General features: G+C 39.5%; 1 protein-coding gene across 16 annotated transcripts in view; it reads right to left on the reverse strand.

Annotated features, from left to right (window-relative positions):
* STAU2 (staufen double-stranded RNA binding protein 2) overlaps positions 1–20,954 on the reverse strand; it is a 303,753-nt gene that overhangs the window by 194,093 nt on the left and 88,706 nt on the right. For all 16 annotated transcript variants that reach the window (XM_027561188.1, XM_027561190.1, XM_027561200.1 and 13 more), the window contains 2 exons: positions 2,795–2,954; positions 1,481–1,588 (listed from right to left, as the gene is read on the reverse strand). In XM_027561188.1, coding sequence (XP_027416989.1) covers positions 1,481–1,588; positions 2,795–2,954 — 268 coding nt within the window. The remainder of the gene's footprint in view (positions 1–1,480; positions 1,589–2,794; positions 2,955–20,954) is intronic.

Raw genomic sequence — 20,954 nt, forward strand, 5'->3', positions numbered from 1 at the left:
ACCTAGCTTTCTAGAGTAAAGGATTATGAATCTGTCAGCTATGAATGTTCCTAAATCCTGTATTTAACATGCTCTTTTTAAACTATGCCAATTTGGGAAAGCAAAATGCCTTCTAAGACCCAAGTGCTCAAAACTTCATTATGTCTGTCAAAAAGCCTGACCTATTAAAAAAATACCCTCTTTAAATAGTTTACCATTGACCATTATATTAAAATTTTATCTTCTAATATTGGATACCAATGAAGAAAAGATACAGTATCTCAATAATCCAGTACTATTGAGGATAAAGGAATTTATGATAAGCATACTTTTCAAGTAATTTAAGCTTACAGATTGAAACACCAAAACTGTTTAACCACTTTGATGGACATCTTTCTCAATTAAAAAAATATACATGTATATTTTACTGACTAAATATTCAACCTGTTACTGCTCACATTAGATCACCATTATAAACATGAAATATTCTACACTAAGGACATCTAAGGCCTCTAGGGACATCTAACATTTTTAAAACTGTTCCTGTTCATCTAGCGTTTAAAAGGCCCCATCTTCCAAAGACTTTCAAGTAAATGCAGTTACTTTTGATAGGTTTTCCATATTTTCCCTATCATTTCTCGCTGGGACCAATAGGCCCTCAGGTACATTCTCTTCCTGCCTTCTTCATTCTGCTGCCTTTAATCTGCTATGGGCCGAGAAATCAGGTAACACAACTTGTAACAGAATTATGTTTAAGAAAGAAAACAGGCTCTCAGTTGAGGTGAGTAGATCCTGCCAGTGAGTAAAGCGTGAGAGCTTTCCAATTGGGGAACAGAACATAATTTGAAGGAAAATATTCCTCAACTGTTTCAGCTTATTCCTGGGTTTTGCCTATTTCCTAAATACTTGAGTTGCAAAATTAGTGATCTCTTAATAAAGGAGGTATTATAACAATTTAATATTTTTTCTTTTTTAAATGCCACATAGTTTTACAAATATTTTATGACATATTTATCCAGTTTTAAACTAGAGAACTGCTTAATTATGTCTTAGTGACTTATCAGTAAAGGTTAAATGTAAAGTTAAAAGATTAAATTTATATTTTGGCCTCCATAACTTTAAAAGAAATTAAATATTAATATATAAATGTGACTAAATATTAATTATATATTGAACATTTTCAATGTGACCTTGTCAAAATGCCAAATCTTATAGGTTACTATAAATTATCTTAAATTTGGAAAATAAATTTTATGATGAAACAAATGGCTGAATACAGAAAAGTCAAAGAGATCAAGAGGACTCCACGATATTGTAAGCTCTGTTTTCTTAGGGCCTGCATCATTTCATGATAGACAGCTCAAACAGAAGGGAGCACATTAATTCTTTCAGGATGCTAAAATTTTATTTGTCAAATAAAATTTTGTTTTATTTGTTTGTTTGTTTAAAACAATGAGGAGCAAGGAGGGAAAAAAATGGGAGATCGCTGCTGAACACATACCTCAAAACTGACGGGCATATTTCTCTTCAGAGCAATTTCAAACACTAAGCTGATCTCAGACTTATTTGCATCTTTATCATCATCCATTTCTTTTCCTGATTCGCAATTCTAAATCACAAAAAAATAGGACGACATTGAATCTTCACTTTGTAACAAACTTTACATGTACTGAACAATCAAGAGAACCTATCTTACACATCACAGGAAACCAGAGACTGGATCCTGTGGATTCCCATGGAACCACCGCAGTCAAGGGCTTTGCTGAGAGGCTTCTTGTGATTTGTTTTTTTTTCCCTCAGAGTAGAAGGATAAATGCTGAGTGTGGAAACCTTTTACTCAAACACTAATCTGATATAGATATCCCCAGACCTAGTTTTCTTTACAGACCTCCATTGCTCTCTCTCTCTCTCTCACATACACACACATAGTATCTCCACAAGTGTGTGATATTTAATCTTCTATGAAGACTAAGTTGCAGAAAGAGTATAGGATGCAAACCAGGATGCTGGAGCTCTGTGTCTGGCTCTGCACCTATTTAACACTTACTTCTGGAGCCTTACACATGCTGAACACCATGTAAGCCTTAAAGAGATCAAGAGACAGTATTCTTGCTGTCAAGAAGCTTAGGACTTAGTGGAAAGACTGAGAAGCAAACATAAGAGTCATGATGAGAGTGCACAAGGACAAAAATACTAAGTCTGCCATTAACTAAGATAAATCTCAAAGGGGGAGAGACAACAGGCTTGAGGAAAGGCAAACTAAAGGCTGGACCTCTAGCTTCAAATAACGAAGTGGAGAACTCAACAAGAAGGGGACTTATTAGACACTCCTGAACTAAAGATACCATTTTGAAGTCAACAGAGAAAGCAGCTGAAACCATGGGAATGAGTAAAATTACTGAATATCTGCTTTGAATAACCTCACTGGTAAAATAAAGTAGGACTAAAAAAATCCATAAATATCTCCTCCACTTTAAACTCCTTGATTCTAGGTGAATTAACACAATGTAATTCATGCTCAATAAAACAAGCACTCAATGCAAAGTAAATGAACGTTATTTCTCACCCTTGCTCACATTCCCAAATCCTGACTTGCCTGGGAAGTGGACTCCCTAGGCTGAGCCAAAGTGCTCAAAGGCAAGGCTATCCCAACAAGACACAAGAGTCTAACCGAACACACAGGTGCACTGAGGCGCCGCCACAGCCGATCCAGCGTTCCCTTCTATTAGCAGAGACGTCCTCTATTCGTAAAGGAGCATTTCTTTGTCTTTGTGCGGCTATTAGAGATAGGCTGCCACACACCGCAGGGACCCACCTGAGATGATTTTTCTGGAATAGGTTCATTCTGCAGTGCCTGAAGGGCTTTCATCGCGGCATTGTGTCTAGCGGCTTGTCGAGTCTTCCCTTCCCCAAAAAATTCATTATTTCCCACAGTCAGCTGAACATAAAAGATCTTGGGCACTGGGCAATGATACCTAAAATAAGAAAATAAAAATGTTAATATAAGTTCAATAAAAATCCCTCTGTAATCATTAGTAAAATGTGTTTTGTTTGAAATATTAATAAACAGGCATGATCCACTATGTGTGTGTGTGCCAAGGCACTCCAGTCGTGTACGACTGTTGTGACCTCATGGACTGTAGCCTGCTGCGCTCCTCTGTCCATGGGGATTCTCCAGGCAAGAAAACTGGAGTGAGTTTCCACGCCCTCCTCCAGGGGAGCTTCCCAGGGATCAGGCCCAAGTCTCTTATGTCTCCTGCACTGGCAGGTAGGTTTTTTTACGAGTGCCACCTGGGAAGCTCAGATCCATTATAACCTCCTATTAACCTCAATAAAGTTTTACCTCACAAATGTATTTATAAAAGATAAAATGTGAGTCAGCATTCCTATTAACCTCAATAAAGTTTTACCTCACAAATGTATTTATAAAAGATAAAATGTGAGTCAGCATATATATTGATAATACAGCATGTATGCTGATCTCCATGAAAAATGTATTTTGGAAAACATTAAACATAACTTAATACTGTAAAAATTATTTCATTATATCACAGAAGACTTCCTGGCAACAAGTTTTCAGTTACATTTTGATGGAAGTGAGCCATATGGTCTGGGGCTGAAGGATGGGGACCCGCCACAGAGACAGAAACAGGCGAGACCATCCAGGTGAATATGCAGACTGCCACGCTTTTAGCAGAGGGTAACCATGATTAGACATGGGAAGGGCAGAGAGATGGAACTACTACTGTAAAGTAATAAGCACTCTGCAAAGTACTAAGGAGAGCAGATTCAACACAAGAAAGAATGGGGAGTTTCAGCCAATTCTAAAGCAGAAAGAACCATAATAAATTGTATTTAAGGTGAAAACTTTTAGCAGGTTTGTGTTTAATGAGACTGAGAGGAAGCATAATTAGAAAGCTGCAATGATGCCAACATGAGGGGAGATTGTAAGGCGGTTGTAAGAAGAAAGGACAAACAAACGAAATTAAGAGGCTTTGCAATATAATCTATTAACAATTATTTATGGGGCACCTTCTTATGATGAGGGACTATCACAGCAAACAAAAACATACCCTACAGTGGAGAAGACAGACAATAAATAAAATAAATAGGCAGAATATCTAGGATGTTAGAAATACATGTTGCTTTTTAATATTTATTTGTTTGGCTGTGCCAGCTCTTAGTTGAGGCACACGAATCTAGTTCCCTGACCAGAGATGAAAGCTGGGCCCCCTGCATTGGGAGAATGGAGTCTTAGCCAATGGATCATCATGGAAGTTCCATATACATTTTAAACAGAAAAAGAAGGAAAGGTTCAAAAGTGAACTTTTTAAAAATTGCATATATTAAGATTACAATAGAAACATTAGTGACACCATCTGAACAAAAGCAGTGATTTAATTCATTCACTAGTAATGGCAGTGAATGAAATAGTGAAAGTCTCTGGAGAGAATCAAGCAATTATCCAAGAGCTGTAGATCTGATTGCAATATGGTCTTCCGGTGTCGTTTGTACCTTCAGTGGCTTTCTCCTTTTTTGCCAACTACTCTTTTGAAGTCGTTCATATTTGTTGCCTGGAGTCCCAGTAAAAGTAAAATATGAAATTCTTGTTGTTTCTTCTTCCCTTGATTGGGCTGAGGTGTGAGGAAAGAGGGGCAGATAGAGTGATCAGTGAGTATCTCACTGAGAAGGTGACAACTGTTACAAGAGCTTGAGCAAGTGAAGAAGGAAACCATACAGATATCCGGAACAGGGCATATAAGGCACTGAAAACACCAAGCACAAAGGCTCTGAGGCAGCCAAGCGTCAGGAACGTTGAAGCAATTCGGAGGATTCCCACCCGGTGAGAGCTGAGGGTGTAAAGGAAGGTAGGCTACGAGCTGGAACCGGTGCCCAGATGCCATAGGGCCTTCCTTAGAAATCACTGCAAGGATCTGACTTCTACCCTGAGTGAAATGGCCAGCCTCCAGAAGGCTTTAAGGAGAGAAGTGACATAATCTGACTTAGACCTTGGAAAGATCATCTATTATGTTGAAAACAGACTGTAGGGGAATGATGGCAGACACAGGATATCTGTAAAGAAGCTATTGCAATAATACGGGGGCCTGAACTAGGGTGACAGCAAGGGAAGTAATGGGAAGTACCTGGATTCTGGACGAATTTCAAAAGTAGAGAAGATGGGTTTACCGAAGCACTGGCTATGAAATATGAGACAGGAGTCGAGGAAGACACCAGAATTTCTGACATGAGCAACTGGAAGATGGAGTGCCCACACATTAAGTTGGTGAAAACTGCAAAAAGAATGGGTTTGTTGGGGATGAATACCAGCAGCTCTGGTTTGGAGATGTTGAGTTATTCAGTCTTTTAGACATCCAAATGAAGATGTTAGACAGTCAGATCTAATAAGTCTGGATTTCAGGAAAGAGGTCCAAGGTGGAGATAAAATTTGGGAATCATCAACGCAGCATATATGCTGCTGCTGCTAAGTCACTTCAGTCGTGTCCGACTCTGTGCAACCCCATAGACGGCAGCCCACCAGGCTCTTCCGTCCCTGGGATTCTTCAGGCAAGAACACTGGAGTGGGTTGCCATTTCCTTCTCCAATGCATGAAAATGAAAAGTGAAAGTGAAGCCGCTCAGCCGTGTCCAACTCCTAGCAACCCCATGGACTGCAGCCTACCAGGCTCCTCCGTCCGTGGGATTTGCCAGGCAAGAGTACTGGAGTGGGTTGCCATTGCTTTCTCCATAATATATATATATATATATATATATATATATAGGTGAAATTTAAAGCTACAAGACAGTGAGAACTCTGTGGGAGGGAGTGATAGGAGGAAAACCAAGCAAGCAGAATATCCTTCCTAAAAGCCAAATGGGGACAAGAATGTCCAGGAGGAGGGAAGAGTCAGTCCTATCAAATGCTACTTTACAAGTCAAGTGAAATGAAGACAGAACTATGACCGCTGAATTGGGCAACTGAGCAAAACTAACAGAATCAATTTTGATGGAATGCTGAATTTATCATTGAAACACTGAAAAGTAAGTTAAAAATCACTCCAGTGCTGGAAAATGTCTCTTTTTAAGCAAAGAAAAGCCAATCAAGTTACCACTAAGGTTTAGACGATTATTGGTGTCCAAGTGGCAGACCTCTATAGTCAACCTGAGATAAATTGCACACAGCCCACTGTATAAGAATTGACAGGCAGATGGGACTCATCAGTGAAGGTTTACTGAAGGTGAAGGACTAGAAATGTACATCAGTACTGAAGATGAGATTTGGGAGGTAATAATTGAAACCATGTTGAGTGGATAAGCACCTGGAAAGGGTAAGTGTAAAAGCACCAAAAAAAAAAAAAAGAAAAAAAGAGCCTAAGGCTGGGATCTGATGAATACCCATGATCAAAAGGCAGGGGAAATAATAGACAGCAGTGAAGGAGATGAAAGAGGGTCAGAGTTAGAAAAGAAATTAAAACACAATGTCAGAGGAAGAGATAATCAACAATGTCAAATGTAGCAGAGAAATCCAGAGTGAGTATGAAAAAAATGGCACTGTTTTACATTTTTAAAGTCAATTTTCTTGGCCCACAGTTTTCTATTAAGATAAAATATGTTAAACGTGTTTTCATTATATGTCATATGTTCTCATTTTTAATTGCTAAATATAAAAAAGTTAAAGGAAGAAAAATCACTTATAGTAAAAGATATTTTTAACATGCAGAGACTACAAAGCATTAAAGCCACAATTCTTTTTGCTCTTTGATTGCAAAAACTAATGATGTATTGAATTATATAATTTCCTAATACCTATTTTACCTTAGATCCCTTTAATGCAGAAATTTTGACAGACTAATATCATGAATGCAGGTTATCTTCCTTCTCACAAGATTCAGTTTTCCTATCTTCACAGAACTTTATGCATATTTCTAACTGGTTCCACTATAAAACTTGAAAACAGACAACCTGAAATCAGAAATTTACTCCTGGACTGAGATCTTATGTGGCAAGCTTTCACCATAGAGCAAATGTTTACAATTAATTATACACTTCTGAAAACAGAGGTCCCCGGCTGGAATGCTAACAGATCTTTAACTACAGTGGAGGGAGCGGGCGCCACTATAATCACTAAGGCCTGCTGACAATTACAAAACTCATTTTGGTTTGCCACAGAGACAAACAAAATTTCTGTTCATTATAACTTTACTGGAATATGATGTCATAACACATAACCATACTGAAACAATCTGCTGATTTTCTGACCAAATTATTAATTGCACACTAAAGAGCCCTTGGGGCCTCTTCCTTTTTGGCCATCAAAAATGGCTCTATGTACGTGTATGTGTGTGATGTGGATATGTGTGTGTGTGTGTGTGTGTGTGTGTGTATACATATATATATATAAATAGTATCACATAAATATCAGAGGGAAAACTATGTTGTATTTTTAACGTAAAAAGTAAAATGCTCTAGCACTAACAGCAGGAAATACCAAGACCCAACGACTGACTTGTTTCATTCCAGTTTCATTCCATCCTCTTACTTAACAATGATTCTTAATAATTTACCCCACGTGGTTTGAATACCTTATATATCACATCTCCTCATACCATCATGACTATTACGATTAACCAGAGCACTCTCATTAATGGCTCCCAGATTGAATTATAGGAGAGAAGATGAAGAATTCGTTTTGTATGTTAGGTCCTGGTCTCTAAATATTCATTTCCCGTGGTTAATAAAAAAAAAAAAAACTCAGGTATTTAACTTTAAAAGCTGGTATGGACAGAGGATGAGATGGCTGGATGGCATCACCGACTCGATGGACATGAGTCTGAGTGAACTCCGGGAGTTGGTGATGGACAGGGAGGCCTGGCATGCTGCGATTCATGGGGTCGCAGAGTCAGACACGACTGAGCGACTTGAACTGAACTGATGGTCCATTTAATGGAGTTCCTTTTTCTATTTTTATTTCTTTCTATTTTATTTTTGATAAAGTGTGTATAATAAGTGATGCATGTTTTTTTACAAATTAGTACATATGTACTTACCTAATCTTATTCTCCTCTTTTCTCTTTTAATATTCATCAGTTTGGTTTTATTTTTATGAAAACTTTTTAGTTTGTAGTGGGGCACAGCTGATTAACAATGCTGTGCTACTTTCAAGTGAATAGTGAAGGGACTCGGCCGTACATACACATGTATCTTCTCCCTCATCCCATCCCATCCAGGCTGCCACATAACACTGAGCAGAGTTCCATGTGCTCTACAGTAGGACCTTGTTGGTTATCCATTTTACACTGCTCTTCTTGAATGATCTTCCTTAATTAGGATTTTGTGATCAATGCTTCAATCCCCATAGTGATTACTGTTAAAAGATGAGCCATGAAAACTCACCCATCCAGGCTATTAAACGTTCAAGGTCAAATGATTTCTACCCACCGCTTCTTCCAGATTATGTTTTGTAAAGCATGATTCTGCTTTCATAAGCATCTTTGGTGCTTGTTACAGATGCAAGTTCCTGTGTCCCAACCCTGATGCGCTGAATCCATCTCTGAGAACGGAACACAAGGCTTCACTTGCACAAGTTGCCCTGGTGAGCGTGCACACTATAGTCTGAGAGTACCTGCAGCCTACAGGATGGCTGATGCAACCTGATGACTGCTTCAAACCCAGTGCAAGCAAAGGACTGAACTCGCTCCCTATATCGCCACAGTTAGGTTTCTTGCATCTCTTTCTCATCTAATCCTAAAGGCAGCTTGGTGAGATTGACGTCTCCATGGTCACCTTGTGTGTGTGTTAGTCGCTCAGTCGTGTACGACTGTTTGCGAATGCATGGACTGTATCCCACCAGGCTTCTCTGTCCATGGAATTCTCCAGACAAGAATACTGGAGTGGGTTGCCATTTACTTCCCCAGGGGATCTTCCAGAGCCAGGAATAGAACCCAGGTCTCCTGCATTACAGGCAGATTCTTTACTATCTGAGCTACTAGGGAAGGTTTTATGGTCACTTTGAGATGTAGCAAAACTCCCCAACAGTTACTGGGGGGTCAAACTCAGTCTTCCTAACTTCAGAGCGTAGGATGCTCAAGTCATTTGCTGATAATCTGCCTTATCTTCTTCTATTTTTGTTCACATATATTTATGATACTAGTTATATCCTTAGCAGGCAAGAGAATGTAATACTGGGTTTTTTCTAAACCTAATAATAAGGTCTACTAACAGATGTCAGTTGTGCTTTACTGACAAGCTGCTGAACAAACAGAACTCCACAATGAGATTTTATATTTTTATGGTATGTCAGGCCAAGCAGGGACAAAAATAGGCACAACTGGGTAACCTACCAGGCACTAGTAGTGAAGAATCCACCTGCCAATGCAGGTGACACCAAAGACGGGTTCAGTCCCTAGGCGGGGAAGATCCCCGGGAGTAGGAAATGGCAACCCACTCAAGTATTCTTGCTAGAAAATTCCATGGACAGAGGAGCCTGGCAGGCTGCAGTCCATGGGATCACAAAGAGTCCAACAGACACACATACGGACGGACACACACACACACCCCCAGGAGCAAAAGATCAGAAAAATGGACACACACACACACACACACACACACACACACCAAAAGGAGCAAACGATCAGAAAAATGGGCTCAAGTACCACCCTGCCTAACAGTCTTAAATTTTATAAAGGCTGTTTGTAAGACCACATTTTCCCCCCATTCCTCTTTGTCCTCTGTCTGCTAATAGTCTTATAAAAAACAAACAAGCACAATTTCAAATAAAATAAAAGCTTCCCTTTTCTTTAGACCTCAAAAGTCTTTAGATTTGGCCTGTCTTCAACATTTCACAAGTCACTACAACAATAAAGAAAAGAATGGTACTTGGTTCTTTTGAATTAGTACTTGACATTCCTTATACAGTTTTGCTTTGTTTCTGAGCAAAGGGAAGGTTTTACATTCTTATATATTCTCGTGAGAACATGATATTCTTAGTCTTATATCTCACTGTCAGTTATAATGACTTTCCATACCATAGATCCTTGCCATCCTCCCTAAAGTTACCTCATTAATGCTCTCTTTGCAGACTCATTTTATATTTATCTTTCTAAACAACCAGAATCCTCCCGATTATTCTCTGCCTTCTTCTCCAACAGCACCACTCTTCTAAGTATCATTTTTACAAGGTGAGAAAGATATAGTCCAAATAACATTATAACTCTTAAAAATTGAAAAATAATTGCCTCATTTTATTTGATAGCCTTATTCATAAATCTCAGTCCAGCTTAAGTGTTCATATCTCCCGTACAGGTTTATGTCTTAAATATATGAACATGTTATCTTCTGATCTAATAAAGAAGGGCCTTGAATTTCTGTGTTTACTTCTAACATGGACTGAAAACAGCAATGTCACTTAATCTTTCTATCTCAGTTTACTTAGCTGTAAGATGTTGGCAGAATTTATGTTTAAAGGACTCTAAAAAGCAAAACTGAGAATTCAAATGTCCTGTTGATTATTCTGACGCTCTGTACACTTTTTGGCACAACGAAGCATTCTTTTTCTTGCTATAGAAAAATAATAGGCTTTATCACAAAGCTATAAAATAGTCCCTGGCACATTTTCAAGCTTGTATGTATATAAAATGTCCAGATAGGAGAGAGTTCTTTCTCTATTCACATCTATAAATTTTGAAAATATATCTTTTATGGGAATGTTTAGTCTTGAGAAATTTCAAAAATGAACATATATTAGAAAAGATTCACAGGGCAGCTGAAAACAAGCTTTAAAAGAGTTTTTAGAATATTCTATTCTATTTGTTAAATTATTAGGTTGGTCAAAAAGTTTCATTCAGGTTTTTCCATTACATCTTATGGAAAAACTCGAACAAAACTTTTTGGCCAACCCAATGTTATGTTTAAAATGCATAAAGAAAAATACAGAAAGATATGCACTAAAAGCTGGGATGGGATGTTTTGAAGTGATTGAATTATAAACTATAGTTTCTTTCATAATCCCAAATGTTTTAAAATAATATAGCTGTACTGGTGTATAAACAGAAGAAAATGTTGAACTGAAGTAAGTCTAGGCGCTGTCCAAAGGTAAACCTGTGTTCAAAATGTAAATCTGATGAATTAGTGGAATGACTTGTAGAATATAAAATATGAGCCATTAAGAGTCAGTGATTTGTACCAGGTCACTGATGCCAGGACCAGGACTATGGAAACCAGAGCATGTTATCAAAGAGCCCCACTTTATAAACACATAATCAGCACCCGCAATCCCAAACTTGGATCCAGCACGAAACTATTCTTGCCCCTTCCCTAAATGGTTATCTAGATAAATCATCATCACCACCATCACTGTGATCACAGCAAACACACAAAACTCACTACGTGCCAGTCATTATTCCAAGCTGTGTGCATACTCAACTCATTCAGTCACCATAACGACCTCAACATCACTTCACACATGAGGAAATGAACAAACATGTTAACTAATTTGCCCAAGGCCATACCACTTGAGTCAGCATTTAAACCCAGATAGGGGCTTTCCTGGTAGCCTACCTGGTAAAGAATCCGCCTGCAATGCAGGAGATCCTGGTTCGATCCCTGGGTTGGGAAGATCCTCTGGAGGAGAGCATGGCAACCCGCTCCAGTATTCTTGCCTGGAGAATTCCATGGACAGAGCAGCCTGGCGGGCTACAGTCCATGGGGTGGCAGAGACTTGGATACGACTGAGTGACTAAGCACCCACAGTCTCACTCTAGAGTCAAGATCTTAATGCCTGTATTATGCAGCCTCTGAATGAAATGGATAAATGAGCACTATAAATTTCAGAGCTACTAACCCTAAACTTTGGAGAGGTCATGACAGACCTAGGACATCAAGGCAATTTAAGTCAAACTAGATATAAGAAATCAGTGCTCACATCGGTTCCAAAGAGAAAGCTGGGGGCGGTAAGTTCAGAAGATGGAGCTGACACCAGCCTACTGATCTTTCTCAGGCTTTGCCTCCTCTCTTAACCCACCTTGTTGGAACCCATGCTTAAACGCTAACAACCCCATTGTTGCTGTTCAGTTGATAAGTCATGTATGACTCTTGGACTGTAGCACATCAGGCTTCCCTGCACCTCATTATCTCCAAGAATTTGCCCAAGTTCGTGTTCACTGCATGGGTAATGCCGTCCAACCATCTCATCCTCTGATGCCCTCTTCTCTTTCTGCCCTCAATCTTTCTCAGCATCAGGTACTTTTCCAAAGTCCCATTAGGGAACTGCATTAGTTCCCATCAGAGAACTGCAAATCAAACCCACAAGGACATATCACCTCACATCCACCAGGATGGAAACAGTTGTGCAGCCACTGCATTCCTTAAAAGTTACACACAGAATTACCATTTGACCCAGCAATTCACTCCCAGGTGTATAAAACCTAAGAGAAAATGTTAAAGGTGCTGAAACAAAAATGGGTATGCAAATGTTCATAGCAGCATTATTCGTAACAGCCCCAAAGTGGAAATAACCCAAAGGTCTGTCCAACTGATGAATCAAAAAACAAAATGTAGCATATCCAAACAATGGAGTATTGTGCAGCCATACAAAGGAATGTGTGGGTGCTAAGTTGCTTCAGTGGTGTCTGACTCTTTATGAGCCCATGGACTGTAGCCTGCCAGGCTCCTCTGTCCATGGGGATTCTCCAGGCAAGAATACTGGAGTGGGTTGCCATGCTCTCCTCCAGGGGAGCTTCCTGACCCAGGGATCGAACCTATGTCTCCTGCATCTCTTGTACTGGCAGGTGGGTTCTTTTACCACTAACACCACTGGGGAATGAAATCTTGATATATGATACAATGTGGATGGACTCTGAAAACATTAAGCTAAATGAAAGCTAGACACAAACTCTACATATTGTATGACTGCATTCAGATGAAATGTCCACAACAGGCAACTCCATCGAGACAGAAAGGAGATTAGCGGTTGTCAAGGGCTAGGGAGAGGGAAGGTGGGGAGTAACTGCTAAGGAGTATGGGGTTTCTTACAGGGGTGATGAAATGTTCTGGAATTAGATAGTGGTAATGGCTGTAAAACACTGTGAATGTAGTAATTCACAATGCACTGAACTCTACAAAGTGGTTAAAATGGCGAATTTTATGTTACTGTGGATTTTACCTCAATAAAAAACAATTTAAAAAAATGTTCATACTCCCTAGGCTTCAATCTTCTGTTTCTCATAGACGAGACAGTCTTCCTAGGTGATGTCACCTGTTCCTACTTACATTCTTGGCAGACTCCCAGAAATTAGCCTGCCAAACTGGGGGAGCACAGGGGAGAGAGAATAAAACCATTCCTCCCTTCTGAACGCTCAGGAATGAATAACCTGGTCCTCTTCCTGCCCTTGTTTGGTTGCCAGGGGTGTGGGTAGGTGGGGTATATGAATCAAATTATTGACTCAACAAATATTGATTAAGGGCCTAATTTGTGCTAGGGACTGTTTTAGTCCTAGGGATGGTGGATAGGACTCAGGAGACAATCAATCAAACAGCATCTACTGGTAAGAGTACTAGGAAGAAAAGTAATGCAGAGGAAGGGAACAAAGTTAAAGGGCTCATTCAGGAGGTAACACCTGAATAAAGAGACAGATGGAGTAAGAATTCTAGGCATCCAGATGCCAGGAGCAAAAAGTGTCTCAAGCAAATAGCACGGCAAGTGCAAAGGCCCTGGGGCGGTAACAGAGGGGGGCATTCTTTGAGAAAGAGCAAGTGTTCTTGTACCTGAGAAGCAGTGAGTCAAGGGGTGAGTGGTAGGAAACTAGTCATACCTTCACTCCACGTGTGACAGGAGCCATGCGGGCGGGGGAAGACGGGTAAGCAAGGAAGTGACACGGTCTGACTTCTTACTGAAAAGTCTCTCACTGCTGTTTGTCCAAAGAAAGGCAAGAAGAGAGTGGTTGGCAGGACATGGCATAGTCCAGAGAAGTCATCTCTGAGCACATGAGACTGAATTTGCCCAGGAGGATACAGCAGAATTGCAGCAGAGATGAAAGCCCACCTAAAGACTATGGTCATTATTTTAAGATGAGACCGGTCAGCACAGTTATACTTCCTGAGGTATATTTGCAACCCTATGGACTATAGCCCACCAGGCTCCTCTGTCCTTGGGATTCTCTAGGCAAGAATACTGGAGTGGGTTGCCATGCCCTCCTCCAGGGGATCTTCTCAACCCAGGGATCAAATCCATATCCCTTGCATCTCCTGTACTGCAGGTGGATGCTTTACCTGCTGAGCCACCAGGGAAGCCCAATACAGAGGCAGAAGAGCTGGACTTAACCAGTTAAAGTTCTGCAAAGCATCAGTGATCACTGAAGCAGGAAGCACAGGAGTTAAGTGACTGACCAGGATGGTAAGAAAAGAGTGATAAGCGCCCATGAAATGCAGCCCTGCAGAATCTGGCAGGTTACTAAAGGCTGCAACTGTCCTGGAGCTCTGTGCAACGTGTGCCCTAAGCACGGGTAAAAGAGGACACCCTCTATTTCCTGCCACCCCGATGAACGGCGGGCGTGGATCAGGGCAGCTAGGCGCGCCTCCCGTGTGATGGCCGACATGCAGTGCTGGAACTTGTGACTGGAAAGAAGGGTCCCCAGCAGAGCAAGCTGCAGGGAGCTCCCCTGCCAGAGTGTGTTGCTGCTGTGTCCCTCTGGGCATTGAGGCACACCGTCTGAGACTGGTAAATGACTGGCACCGCAGCCAGCCATGTGAGGAGTGATGGTACAAGAATGGGGTTGGGGCCCTCAGGACAGAGTGTCTCAAAGTGAAGTGAAAGTGAAGTTGCTCAGTCGTGTCTGACTCTTTGCGACCCCATGGACTGTAGCCTACCAGGTTCCATCGTCCATGGGATCTTCCAGGCAAGAATACTGGAGTGGGTTGCTATTTCCTTCTCCAGGAGATCTTCCCGACTCAGTGATTAAATCCGGATCTTCTGCATTGTAGGCAGACACTTTTACCATCTGAGCCACCAGGGAAGTCCCTCAAAGGCCCACATAAAAACCACCAGAGTCCAGGACTTCCCTGGTGGTCCAGTGGTTAAGACTCCAAGCTGTCAGTGCAGGGGTACAAGTTCAATCCCTGGTCAGGGAACAAAGATCCCACATGCTGCCTGGTGTGGCCAAAAGATTAAAAAGAAAAAAATCATCAGAGTTCTCCTGGAGGGGTCGAGGAACACCAGTTAAAAGGCAGATTCAAGATTGACAATCAGACTCTTCAGGTGAGTCCAGTAATCAACACCATTAACAAACTGCCTTGGTGATTTTTTTTATTTTTCTTCCCTTCCCCTGCTTATGAATGCAAAGGATTTCAATTTCTAAATGTTAACTTTGTCCTATCTCCCTTACCGAATTCTCCCGCTGCCTGTAACAAGATTTTAGTTCTCTCGCAATTTTCTAGATAATCACATCTGCGAAAAACTGGTACCTTTCTCTACTTCTTTCCATATTCTTTTCATTTTTCCCTAAATTAAATGGGTCCATATTTCCAACTTTATTACTACGAATAAAGCTCGTGGAGGTGATGGAATTCCAGTTGAGCTATTTCAAATCCTCAAAGATGATGCTGTGAATGTGCTGCACTCAATATGCCAGCAAATTTGGAAAACTCAGCAGTGGCCACAGGACTGGAAAAGGTCAGTTTGCATTCCAATCCCAAAGAAAGGCAATGCCAAAGAATGCTTAAACTACCACACAATTGCAGTCATCAGAACACGCTAGTAAAGTAATGCTCAAAATTCTCCAAGCCAGGCTTCAGCAATACGTGAACTGTGAACTTCCAGGTATCTGTTCAAGCTGGTTTTAGAAAAGGCAGAGGAACCAGAGATCAAATTGCCAACATCCGCTGGATCATGGAAAAAGCAAGAGAGTTCCAGAAAAACATCTATTTCTGTTTTACTGACTATGCCAAAAAGCCTTTGACTGTGTGGATCACAATAAACTGGAAAATTCTGAAAGAGATGGGAATACCAGATCCCTTGACCTGCCTCTTGAAAAACCTATATGCAGGTCAGGAAGCAACAGTTAGGACTGGACATGGAACAACAGACTGGTTCCAAATAGGAAAAGGAATACATCAAGGCTGTATATTATCACCCTGCTTATTTAACTTATATGCAGAGTACATCATGAGAAACGCTGGGCTGGAAGAAGCACAAGCTGGAATCAAGATTGCCAGGAGAAATATCAATAACCTCAGATATGCAGATGACACCATCCTTATGGCAGAAAGTGAAAAGAAACTAAAAGGCCTCTTGATGAGTGAAAAAGTTGGCTTAAAGCTCAACATGCAGAAAACTAAGATCATGGCATCTGGTCCCATCACTTCATGGCAAATAAATGGGGACAGTGGAAACAGTGTCAGACTTTATTTTTGGGGGCTCCAAAATCACTGCAGATGGTGGTGACTGCAGCCATGAAATTAAAACACGCTTACTCCTTGGAAGGAAAGTTATGACCAACTAGATAGCATATTAAAAAGCAGAGACATTATTTGCCAACAAAGGTCCATCTAGTCAAGGTTATGGTTTTTCCAGTGGTCATGTATGGATGTGAGAGTTGGACTGTGAAGAAAGCTGAATGCCAAAGAATTGATGCTTTTGAACTGTAGTGTTGGAGAAGACTCGTGAGAGTCCCTTGGACTGCAAGGAGATCCAACCAGTCCATTCTAAAGGAGATTAGTCCTGGGTGTTCATTGGAAGGACTGACGCTAAAGCTGAAACTCCAATACTTTGGCCACTTCATGCGAAGAGTTGACTCACTGGAAAAGACCCTGATGCTGGGAGGGATTGGGGGCAGAAGGAGAAGGGGACGAAAGAGGATGAGATGGCTGGATGGCATCACCGACTCAATGGACATGAGTTTTCGTGAACTCTGGGAGTTGGTGATGGACAGGAAGGCCTGGTGTGCTGCAATTCATGGGGTTGCAAAGAGTCAGGCACAATTAAGCAACTAACACTTTCACTTTCACCTCCAACTGAATACTGAAGAGGAACTGATAACGGATGGTCTTGTTTCTTATTTTAATGGGAATGTGACTAGCGTGTCCTTATAAGCATAATGCTGGCTTTTGGGTTGGGTCAAGATGGAATGGGATGGCTGTGTGTGAAAGAGAGAGAGACTATGATTTCTAAGTCAAGAATGGGTTTTTAAATGTCTTTTCAGCATCTGTGTAATTAACAATTTTTGCTTTTTATCTGTTAATAAGGTGAATCTTATTAACATATTTTCTAATAGTGAAACAATTTTACATTCCAAGAATAAATACCACTCAGTAAGGGTACTTACTTCTACATACTGACAATTGTTGGCCAATATTTCAATTAAGATTTTTCCACTGATATTCTAACACACAATATTGATCTGAAGCTCTGTCCTTTGCTGTTTCAAACTTGGGTTGTTGAGCTAGACATCAAGGTTATTCTTCACAGGTTCAGTAAAATCCCTCTGTGAAAGCACTGAGGCCGGGTGCCTTTCCTTCAAGGCAGTGGGGGAAGGTGGCGGGAGTTAGCTCTTCAACTACTTATCCTTTAACATGGATAGACATCGCATCTTTATTTTCTCCTTTTGAGGTCAGTTTTGATTGTCTATTTTCCTACAAAAGCAGCCCACCCGTGATCGTAGGTTCTGAACTCTTTCCCGCTGAGTTGCACACAGCCGCCTGTCAGGAGGGGTTTCAGTTCTGTATCTGCCGTGTTCTCCCATCCTCAGACTGTGTTATGCGTATCTGCGCTTTTGCCTCACAATGGCTTGCCTTAAGTCACCTATTCATATATTGTATTGGTTCTAAGAATAAGATGTTGGATTATACATGTTTTTTTCTATATTTCTTCGGTTTTCTAATTTATCTATTAATACATTCATCTTCCTTCCTCAGACTTCTGTTACTCCTTTCCTAACTTCTTGTGTTGGACATACAATTAATTTTCAAGGTAACTATTTATCATAGATATAAGGTTAATGAACCTGCCTTCTAATAGGCCTTATGTTGTCAGAACTGTAATGTCTTCAAGAGGGAAATACACAATACAGTGCTTCCTCAATATTTTTGGTAATGAAACTCCCTTTCTAGTGAACTAGCATTCTACAAAACACACCTAGAGACATACTGCGTTAGTTAGGACTCTGCATATCCCTCTGGGTTACTGCTTAATCTGCTAAAAGCTTTTTATCTTAAATGTAATAAAGATTACTTAATATTTTAAGAAATATAATTAAAAATATTTATCAAGTACACTTATAAGATTGATCAAATTAGATAAACACTAAGAGAGTGAACAGAGATCTCTAGATTACATTAAGATCAATCGGATTGAGGCTCCATCTCAATACATATCTCATATATATCTCTCTCTCTCATCTATAAGCTCTTTGGGTTAAGAGGAGGAACTTTTTCTAAGACTCATCAATAATATGAAAGATTTTGTCTGTATCAACTTTCTTCATCTGATTCAAGTGGCAAACCAGAGGGAAATGACTGCAGTTTTCATGAAATATCACAGCACATCTGTGTATTTATTCAGGAACAATTTTCAAATGTGTGTGTGTGTATGCAAGCACCTCGAGTGCACTTTGCACTTCAAAAGCTTTTGTAAAACATTTAAAGAAATACAATTTAAAATTTTAATATGTATTTACTAAATACTGCACGCTACTAGTCTAACAGCAGATCCTTTAGCTTAAGGAAATTATGGAACACGTGGCTTATTTTTTTCTTTGAGTTGAAAGATTCTCTTATTCAATTCCATCAACAGATCAGCTTTGGTTGGGGGCTGTCTGAGAGTGTTCTCTGAAAACCACTGGTGAAGAGAACCTCTCAAATCCTTTCCAGTTCTTGAGACTAGTTCCAGAAAATATTTTAAATACTTCTGTTTCTTCATTAGCTTAAGCCCCAACGATGTATGTTATGTTACAAACATAATAGATTATAATTTTAAAAGGGGTCTAACATGCTTTGTGGATAAATTAATTTTGTAATGTCTAGAACAAAAGATTCAAGTTCATGACTGTTTGCACTGGAATCTTCCAAGAGCTTTAGAAACTGTTTGCTTTGTTACAATGTCGAACCCAGACATCTACTCCAGTGCCTTTACTGATCAGAATTAACTATCAACTTTGGACGCTTGCCCACTTCAAATACTCCCAAAAGTAACATGGAGACATTACATCAGCGTCATTGCAGGAAGATTAATGTGCTTTGTTTGGAGATGCAAACAGTAATTATACTTACTGCATACTTCCAGTATTTTTGCCTTTTTTACCTAAATCTAAGTGAATCTACTTGTATATTTGCATATAGTTTAATAACAACAAAAATGTGTAGTTAACAGATATTCACTGGAATATAAAAATTTATTTGGCATTTTCCCAGCTAATTGTTTTTACAGCTTGACTTCACTTATGCATTAGCTGCATTCATAAAAAGGTTTACATAAAGCAAATATTTTCATACTAAATCCCATTTTCCCACTGTTGCCCAATATTAAATCTTGAGTTGTATTTCTACAGGAAAATGTTGGCTCCAACACATCATAAAAATTATAATTAAACATCTAAAGATGTATGCCAAAGAATAGGTACATTTAATCAATTATTTTACAAAATACATTTTATCCTCTCACCTGCAATAAAGATTAATCAAATGGATAGCCATTTTGTTTCACATTCTTACAATCATTAGAAGGGCTTGTACATTAAAATAACAACAACAAATGCAGAGTTTTGGGTGACTTCATAGAAACTGAAAGTAGAAATATAACTTATTACCTAAAATTGCCACAGGGAGACATGTTGTCAGATTCAGGCAATGCAAGTAGTCTCAGATTATTGATAATAATCATTAAAGGGTCTTAGAAATTTCTTCTGGTTATCGGTAATATACTTGGCATTTTATTATAATCCATACCAGATGACTTACTGGAATTATACTGACCATTGGAGCCAACACCATCATCTGACTCAAAGATTACTTTTCAAAGAAATGGAAAAAAGGACATGCTCAACTACCTGGGATCCTTTTACAGTATAAAAAGGGTGAAAAGCACCTTCTGCTAAAGTAGAAGAGTACCTGGGACTTTTACAAAATTTGCCAGCTTTTAACTATAAATAGTTTCAGGTAACGCTAAGCAATTCAATTTTCAGTCATTTTAAATTAATTTGTTAATTTTTCTGCACAAATTCTCCAGGGAATACTATGTGGACTGCAACTGTCTATGTACCCCTTTCCACAATAGATGCAGATGATCTAGGTATGCTTTTCATCAATAATAAAAAATAAATTAAAAAAAATAACATCCTTACTTCAGAATCTGCACTAACCTGCAAAACATGAAATCTTCATTTCTGCCATGAACTTTGAGGAAAAAACATGGCATGGCAACAAATCAGATGATCATACTGAAAGCTGTGACACTGATACTCAGTATGACTACTGCACAAAGGAACAGGCTGAGTAACACTTAGAACTTTATTTATTTATTTATTTATTTTGACTATATGCACCTTTATTGGCAAAGTGATGTCTTTGCTTTTTTTTTTTTTAATTTTATTTTATTTTTAAACTTTACAATATTGTATTAGTTTTGCACTTAGAACTTTAAAAGGCTAACAGTTCCAAACTCATGGTTGCTGGGGTAAAGGACAGTTCGGGAGTTTGGGGTGGATATGTACACACTGCTGCATTTAAAATGGATAATCAACAAGGACCTACTGTATAGCACAGGGAACTCTGCTCAGTGTATGTGGCAGCCTGGATGGGAGGGGAGTTTCAGGGAGAATGGACACATGTATATGTATGGCTGAGTCCCTTTGCTGCTCACCTGAAACTATCACAACATTGTTAATCAGCTATACTTCAATACAAACTAAAAAGTTTAAAAATAAATCAATTTAAAAAATAAAAGATTAACAGTTCTAACCTCTGATTATTCAGATAGTTTATTCCTGATCACAG

Source organism: Bos indicus x Bos taurus, chromosome 14, assembly GCF_003369695.1.
Source record: "Bos indicus x Bos taurus breed Angus x Brahman F1 hybrid chromosome 14, Bos_hybrid_MaternalHap_v2.0, whole genome shotgun sequence".
In the NCBI taxonomy this organism is placed as follows: Eukaryota; Metazoa; Chordata; class Mammalia; order Artiodactyla; family Bovidae; genus Bos; species Bos indicus x Bos taurus.